This window comes from Pyrus communis, chromosome 7 (genome assembly GCF_041283825.1).
Source record: "Pyrus communis isolate YQ-2024b chromosome 7, ASM4128382v1, whole genome shotgun sequence".
Lineage (NCBI taxonomy): Eukaryota > Viridiplantae > Streptophyta > Magnoliopsida > Rosales > Rosaceae > Pyrus > Pyrus communis.
In genome coordinates, this window is record NC_142571.1 from 29678594 (window position 1) to 29686485 (window position 7892).

The following is a 7892-nucleotide window of genomic DNA, read 5'->3' on the forward strand; positions in this document are numbered from 1 at the left end:
TGGAGGTGCGGGGAATCGAACCCCGTGCCTCTCGCATGCGAAGCGAGCGCTCTACCATATGAGCTACACCCCCTGAATGATAGTGAGTTAGTAACACGCATATTTAAAGATTTTAACATTCAAGTTTCCCTGAGCCATCTGAAGTAAACCGATAGTTGTACTATAACATTTTTGAGCGTGAAACGCGCAGGCGGTGGGACGACTTCCATATTTCAAATTTGTCCCTTTTGTCAGACAACCAGACGAATTGGAGTTTCATCAGATTGGGGAGTTCGGAGGTCAAAGGTATTATGTTCTTAGATTTCTAGTCCTCGTGTTTTTTCCTTCCAAAATTTTCATCTTTCAAATTTTCATGGCTTCAAATAAGTATAAAAATCGACCAGAAATTAATCCAATTTGATAAGCTTTTAGCTTCGTCTTAGCAAACTCCGTAATTTTTGTGAGTTTGGATCCAAATATGCAGTAACTGTTTGTTGGTTTTGATCCAAAAAGCTTGGAGTTTGAAGCGTTTTGTTTGTTGGAATCCGCAAACTTGGCTGAGTAGCCGGTGAGACGGGAAGAGGGTTGTGTGAGGGAGTCTTGATTTTCGTGTACATGATCAAACGGATGACGTGGTCTACTAAACAACTTAAAATATTTTTTCCAATTTCACGAAGGGAATTCCACACTTGATAGAGTTCGGGAGATTTTCGAACAAGAAAGCAAGGTAGTCAGTACTCATGATGTCAGTCTCTGCCGAATACAAGCCATGCAAAATTCTTCACGTCTCCGTACAAAAAAACGTGACTTTTACAGTTTTTCAGGACCACAAATTTGCAAATTTGCAGCGTCGCTTCAACAAACAGATTCAGAATTGTTTTCTCCATCTGGTCACGAGGGAAATTTCGGTAGTAATGCCTGACTAGGATGACTCTCACTCCAGCTGAAATCGAGTAGGTCAGATGGGATCAAAACACGTTTTTCTCGTTTTACAACCTTGCATTTGTAGAAAATTTCAGATCTGCCCACCTACCTCTTTAATGAGGTGCTGATTGCATGGTTAAAGCCACATGAGTACAAGTAGCAGAAGATTGTTTCACAAAAAACACCAAGGCTTGTGGAATAGTGAGAGAACAGACACAAGGATATGGAGCCAGAGGCAACTATGGCAGCTACCTGCAGCACTCATGAGGAGTCACGCACGAAAGAAGATCATCATCGTCTGATTCTAAGTCCGGCGTCACGCTTGTTCCATTCCCCGCGGTTCAACTGTTACATCGTTATTATCATGGGACTCAAGACGAGGATCGATTCAAACGTTGTCAAAAATGGTTTGAAAGTCTTGCACAATCATCCTCGCTTCTCTTGCAGGCTGGTAAAAACAAACATTTCCATTCCGTACTGCTTGTTTGTTTGCTTGTTTTTTCCTTTCCGCATACAAAAATTACTTTAGGAGAAGACTCGCGAACAAGTGGGATGTCATTGTGGCAGTATTCTAACCTAATCAAGCACTTTCACGTGTTTAAACTGTGTGACATTGTTTGATTTGGTCCGGGATAACGCCACGGTTGTGTTCCAGTTGTAAGTACTTGATTGTTTTTAACTTTCCCCTCAGCTGCGGCATGCTAATAACGCTATATACAGTTAATAATTTAAGGTTTTCTCTTGTATAAGGATGACAGAGGCGGAAAGAAGAGATGGATTCAAGTTTCGGTAAATCAAGAAGACCATGTTTTTGTTCCAACCTTGAATTCAAAAATAGAACAGCCGGAGGAATTTGTAGAAAACTACATTTCCAACCTTACTGCATCACCTCTTGACCTTTCCAAGCCGTTGTGGGAGGTACATCTCCTCAACGTCAAAACCTCGAACGCAGAAGGGCTTGCAGTGATCCGGATGCACCACTCTATGGGAGATGGTGCGTCTCTCATGTCCCTTTTGCTAGCATGTACCAGAAAAACATCCGACCCGAATGAACTGCCTAGTGTTCCCACCCAGAAACGGGCGGATTCCTCAAGTGATCTGGGCTGGTTCTGGCGTTTCATGTTGGCTATTTGGTATGGTATCACGCTGATAGCGAACACTTTGGTCGATATAATGTTGTTTATAGCAACACTTCTATTTTTGAAAGACACAGAAACTCCTATCAAAGGTTCATCTGATGTTCATCTAACCACCAAACGCTTCTTGCATCGGACTGTTAGTATGAATCACATAAAGCAAGCGAAGAATGCGATGGGCACGGTATGTTGACAAATTCATGAATAATGCGTATACGGGCACGCTTGCACACAATCTTGTTTCGGAAAAGCTTCTAAAAACTAAAAATTGAAGCAGTGTATTAGTTTCATTCGTACATTTGTTTTTCTGACAGCATGTGATGTTACATTTAGTTTTTTTTCTGACATTTGGAACATTAACCAGACTGTCAATGATGTTGTGTTGGGAGTGGCACAAGCGGGTCTCTCGCGCTATTTGAATCGCAGATACAGTGAGTTTCCTTGGAATTGAATCATTAGCATTGTCTTGTTAGTTGAGTTTTTGAGCAGATAATACCGGTAACATTGTTCTGTTAATTGAGTCATTAACACTTTTCTTCGTTTTTTGTTGCTAAGTTTCCATTGTTTTCAATTGTGAAGCAACTTCGAAATGTTTAGAGAAGTTCTAAACTCACGCATAAAGATTTCATTGTAACATTATTCTGTTTAGCAGGCCAAAATGTGCAAGATGTAGGAACAAAGCAGAAAGGGAGTAATCTTCCGAAAAATATACACGTTAGAGCTAACATTCTCGTTAATTTAAGACCAACTGTTGGGATCCAGGTGATTAGCATATATACCATTCAGCAGTAGTTCAGGAAATTTTTCGCGACAAAAGATGCTTGGTTGGCCTAGCTCACATATACTGTTTTGTTTCTAATGTTAATTGCATAACAGGATCTGGCTGATATGATGGCTAAGAAGTCCAAGGTCAGGTGGGGTAATTGGATAGGTTATATCCTTATCCCCTTCACCATTGCTCTACAAGATGACCCGTTGGATTATGTTCGCGGAGCCAAAGCTGTCATTGATCGGAAAAAACATTCCCTCGAAGCTTTCTTCACATACCTGACTGCCAATCTCGTAATCAAAATAATAGGAGCTAAGGTACCAATAATTCCCTCTATTTCATCCAACATATTTTCGATTGGTTGGAGCAAAACTATAATAGTTTCTAAGAATGTCCATATATATGTGTGTGTATGTGCGCGTGCAGGCAGCCGGAGTTATAGCACACAGAATTATTTCTCATGCTACATTCTCATTCTCAAACTTGGTTGGTCCCCTGGAAGAAATTAGTTTTTACGGCCATCAAATAACTTTCATGTCTCCTCATGTTTACGGGCATCCTCACGTAAGTTCTCTTATAATTCATGCACATAATTCTTCTTGATCACGAACTTGCCTCCGAAATCCACCAATTTAACTGCAGTCGAAGGGGAAAAAAAACCACAAACAACTGGTTCCATTTCGGATATGTTTATGTTCAATGTTGCTCATTATGCTGCAGGCATTGCATATGCATTGGCAAAGCTACGCGGATGAAATGACAGTTTGCTTAACTGTTGATCCGAATGTAATACCTGATCCTGAGAAGTTGTTGGACGATTTAGAGGAATCGCTTAAACTCATTAGTCACGCTGTCATGGAAAGAGGGCTCGCCGTGGAAGTTGTCTAGCGCGAAAGGTGGCGTGCAGTTTGTTGTGACCAGAGAGCAGAATCAGTAGATGATCTAAGCTTTCTATTATGCGCATGGTGGAGTATTGACTTTCTGAGGTGCTTATGGACGTAAGTGTAAGCACAGCTCAAACAGCTACATGTGAAATGTGCTTCTCCTTGCTATTGTAAGCCGGGTAGTTGGCTCAACTTAGGTGTGATGTTTGTCTTTTTTTAGTTAGTTGATTTGAGCAGTCATTCTCGTGTTGGGGAGAATCTTTGATTTGCTTAGAATATCGTCACTGTAATATCCCAGTTGCTCGAAAATGTTCATCTCCTTTTGTTGAATGCTTTGGCTGGATGTAGTAAAGGAGAGCTTTGATCTGTTATATGTAAAACCATTACACAGTGAAATGAAACCTGAATTTCTTCCCTTCACATATTACCTCTTTTTACCTAAATATGATGGGAAATTGGATTGGTTCCGTAAGAAGCACTTACAAGTGATTTTTAAAAAGTGCTTTTAAAAGAAGTATCTACAAAATGCTGTTCAAAAAACGCTTCTATGATTCATAAAGAGTTTTAAATTTTTCTATCAAACGGAGTTAGAAAATTTTCTATTATTAAGTCTTTCATTAATACTTGTGCTTTCTTTTCATATTGAATTGTACTCGCGTCATATTTAAAGCAAAATATAATAAATTTGTTAAAATTCATGGGATGTGTTGTGTCAACATTAGATACTAGGGATGGGCATGGCCAGACCGGGCCAAAATTGAATGGACCAAACCCGTTTGAAAATAAAGCCGGGCAGGCTGGGCCTAGTAACAGAAAAATGAATGTTGGAATCGAGAGGGGTGAGAGCAAAAGTCAGTTAGTTTGGGAGAGAGAGATTGAGAGGAAGGAGAGTTACTGAGTCTAAGAATCGACGAAGAAGATTGAGATTCGAGAGGGAGGACTGAGGAGATTCAATCTGGGTTTGGGAGAGAGATCGAAAAGGAGAAACAGAGAAACCAAGAAAGGGAAACTATGTGTGAGAAGAATTGAATGGTTGTATATACGGTTCGGGCCAGGGACCCATGTATTCAGAAATTTGGACCCGCCCCACCCCGCTCGGTTTTATGTATCAAATATATAGGTCCTGCCCCGAACCCGCCCAGAAGCGCTAAGACCTGCCCCGACCCACGGGCCCAGAGCCCAAAACAATGGTTTTTGGACTCGGATCAAATAAACTCGTAAGGTGTATTAGCGTCTAATCACACGGGAGACGGGTTCCCAATAGAAGTTAGACTTGGAGTCTTGGAGTGTAGAACACAAGCTTCTGGAACTCTCTGCTCATCTCACCGACTGTAGCACGCAGTATATATACACTCACACCGTCCTCCTCCCAAAAAGCAAAAGCTAAACCCTACACGCACCAGACCCTCGAAATCGAAAGGCTCCGCCCAAATTCTCAAACTTTTATCGAATCCATGGCGATAATCTCCGACATCCAGGAGGAACAGAGCTCGCCCGAGACGAAGCCTTCGCAGGCGGCGGCGGCGGCGTCATCGTCGTCATCGAAAGCGGCGACCTTTACCGCGAAGTTGGATCGCTCGAACCCTCTAGGGTTAGTGGAGAAGGTGTTGGAATTTCTTGCTAAGGAGAGCGATTTCTTCAAGAAGGAGACGGCGGAGAGGGAGGTCGCATCGATCGTGCGCGCCTTGAGGGAGAAGGAGAGGAAGAAGGAGGAGGAGGAGAGGAAGAAGAGGAGGCAGGCGGAGGAAGAGAGGAAGAAGAAGGCGGAGGCGGAGAAGAAGTCGAGCGAGGAGCCGAAGGCGGAAGTTAAAAAGGAGGAAACTGTGGAGGAGGGTAAGAAAGAGGAGGAGAGTGGCTTGAGAGGTACCAAATCTTTTTCCTTTGCTTTAAATTTGATTAGAGTTCCACTTTCTTTTAGGGTTTAGTATTGATATATCTGAAATTTTAATTCTTTTATACATAAATTAAAAGGGGCGACCCCAAGCTAGCGTCGGGAACGTCTATTGTTCGCAGCCTTATCCTTGCTTTCAATGGAATAATGTGCCTTTGTTCTGTGAAAGATAAAATGTTTGAATCTTTCAACCAATTTGATATGATTGTTCGCCAATGCCTGTTGGGATACAAGTGTTTTGGATATGTATAAATTCTTGTTTTTCCTATTTAACACCAATCGATTTGAACAGTTCCGAACAAAGGGAATGGGCTGGATTTGGAGAAATACTCGTGGACGCAGAGCCTACAGGAGGTTAATGTTGTTATTCCCGTGCCGACTGGAACTAAATCTAGGTTCGTTGTGTGTGAGATCAAGAAGAATCGTCTGAAGTTTGGACTGAAGGGGCAGCCTCCGATCATCGATGTAAGTCTTCTTTTGGATGGTTATTGACTTTTGAAATTAATGTCTATGAAACAGATTCCTAAAAAAAAAGAAAGAAAAACAATTAGATTTAGTAGGAAGATGGTTGTTCATGTGACTGATTTGAGACAACGGATGATTATCTGGTATATTCCGTTTAGTTTATGTTTCCATCGACTAATGTAAGCCCTAATACTTGCAGGGTGAACTTTTTCAAGCTATCAAGCCTGATGATTGTTACTGGAGCATAGGTACGTCAATTAACACTGTTCAACTTATTACTTATCATTTTGCTTATGTACAATGGAGTATAACACGCATTGAAAAATGTATCACTTTTCTAAATAGATAATAAAGTCATAATTACTTGGTGAATTGATCACATGGTGCTCTGTGCTTTACTCTTCAAGAAATTTTAAACACGTCGGAATGTTTAGCAGGGTTCCATGGTTATGAGTTTCACTCGATTTCCGCACTTGGTTTTTTAGGACGTAGTGTCTCGTAAATGCATGTATCATGTTTCTCTGATTTTCCTAATTGTAATCCATGGGTTTTTGAGCATATGAGCTAGTTGAATGCATAGTATCCATGCTAATTGCAGAGGACCAGAGTGCCGTCTCAATTCTTCTGACCAAGCACAACCAAATGGAGTGGTGGAAAAGTCTGGTGAAAGGGGATCCTGAGATCGACACTCAAAAGGTTGAGCCTGAGCCCAGCAAACTGTCTGACCTGGATTCTGAAACGCGCCAGACTGTTGAAAAGATGATGGTAATTCTCCCACTTCTGCTTTTTTCTGCATTTTGTTTTTCGCTGCTAGTAGTTATTAACCGAGGAACATCTGTGAAAGGCATTTTACTTGCTGTTTGGTCCGCCATGAGTTTATATGTTCACCATTCATGTTCACGTCACTGCCTATTTGTACATTTTGTTTCTTCATGGTTACTAAGAGGTGTATGTTTTGATTTTACAGTTTGACCAGAGACAGAAGCAGATGGGGCTCCCCACTAGCGAGGAGATGCAAAAGCAGGAAATCTTAAAGAAGTTCATGTCCGAGGTAATTTCTTGAGGCTCGTCTACGCTACTCATTCAATCAAGAAGGTTCCCTTTTGCAACCGGTATGCAAATTTGCTTACACTGTTTATGTATCGTTATGTTGCAGCATCCGGAGATGGACTTCTCAAGGGCCAAGATACAGTAAATCTGAGTTGTTCAGTTCACAGACAGACTATTAACTTTTGAGTTTGATTAGAAGGGAGAGAGGAAAAAGAACTTCGTTCACCTACTGCTTAATATTGTTTTAGAAAACAAATGGATGTCATCGGTGTGCTGTCTTTTTACGGGTGTTTAGGGTGTCTAAATTGGCTCGAACGCTGTTAATATTGTGGGATCTGGTTCATTTCTGGATAATAGTTTGATTAGCATAACTTCTTGGTTTCCCTGCACATTTTATCGTTCGAGTTCGATTTGTTGCTTGAAGCGATTTCTTAGCATTGTTTTGGCAACAAGAGAGCCTGGGCTACCTGTAGCGTTGCCCTCTCCGCCTTTTTCTTGTTTGCATCTCTACCCCAGAAATAAGGCCTTTCTGGTGCATTTTGGGTCCCAACCCTAAACAATGAGGCTAAATAGACTCTTTTGGGCCTATCCTATTGGAGGTAACTTAAGGCACCATTTTCAGTCTTTTAATATTATGATTTAGTGATATTTGTCTTTACTTGTAAGTAAAAGATCTTATGTTTTATTCTTGCCAAATACGAGTTTGAATCATATTATTGCGAGACCACTGTGAGATTTAGCTCACTCCACTTTTTTAGTGTAGAGAATATTATTCATTTAAAAAAAAAAAGCTA

The 7892-nt window shown here is 41.1% G+C and overlaps 2 protein-coding genes and 1 non-coding gene across 9 annotated transcripts; 2 read left to right on the plus strand and 1 right to left on the minus strand.

Moving 5' to 3' along the window:
* On the minus strand, positions 1-73 carry TRNAA-CGC (transfer RNA alanine (anticodon CGC)). Its single transcript has one exon. It is a non-coding gene; the product is annotated as a tRNA-Ala (tRNA).
* A 93-nt stretch (positions 74-166) lies between these two features.
* Positions 167-4112, plus strand: LOC137735631 (wax ester synthase/diacylglycerol acyltransferase 11). 7 transcript variants are annotated; one of them, XM_088697019.1, is made up of 9 exons: positions 186-285; positions 493-706; positions 804-1354; positions 1654-2223; positions 2404-2470; positions 2692-2801; positions 2916-3125; positions 3235-3372; positions 3529-4112. In XM_088697019.1, exons 3-9 carry the CDS (start codon positions 1127-1129, stop codon positions 3694-3696), a joined length of 1491 nt encoding a protein of 496 aa, XP_088553145.1. In that variant the 5' UTR covers positions 186-285; positions 493-706; positions 804-1126; the 3' UTR covers positions 3697-4112. The 7 variants fall into 7 exon arrangements, with proteins under 7 accessions (XP_088553143.1, XP_088553142.1, XP_088553144.1 ...); XM_088697017.1 differs by having other exon boundaries at positions 167-285; positions 464-1354; XM_088697016.1 differs by having other exon boundaries at positions 174-285; positions 493-1354; positions 2689-2801.
* A 328-nt stretch (positions 4113-4440) lies between these two features.
* LOC137735628 (protein BOBBER 1) lies at positions 4441-7469 on the plus strand. Its single transcript, XM_068475075.2, has 6 exons — positions 4441-5555; positions 5876-6048; positions 6248-6296; positions 6647-6813; positions 7016-7099; positions 7205-7469. The coding sequence occupies exons 1-6, from the start codon at positions 5147-5149 to the stop codon at positions 7241-7243; spliced, it is 921 nt and encodes a 306-aa protein (XP_068331176.2). The 5' UTR covers positions 4441-5146; the 3' UTR covers positions 7244-7469.
* Positions 7470-7892: the final 423 nt, after the last annotated feature.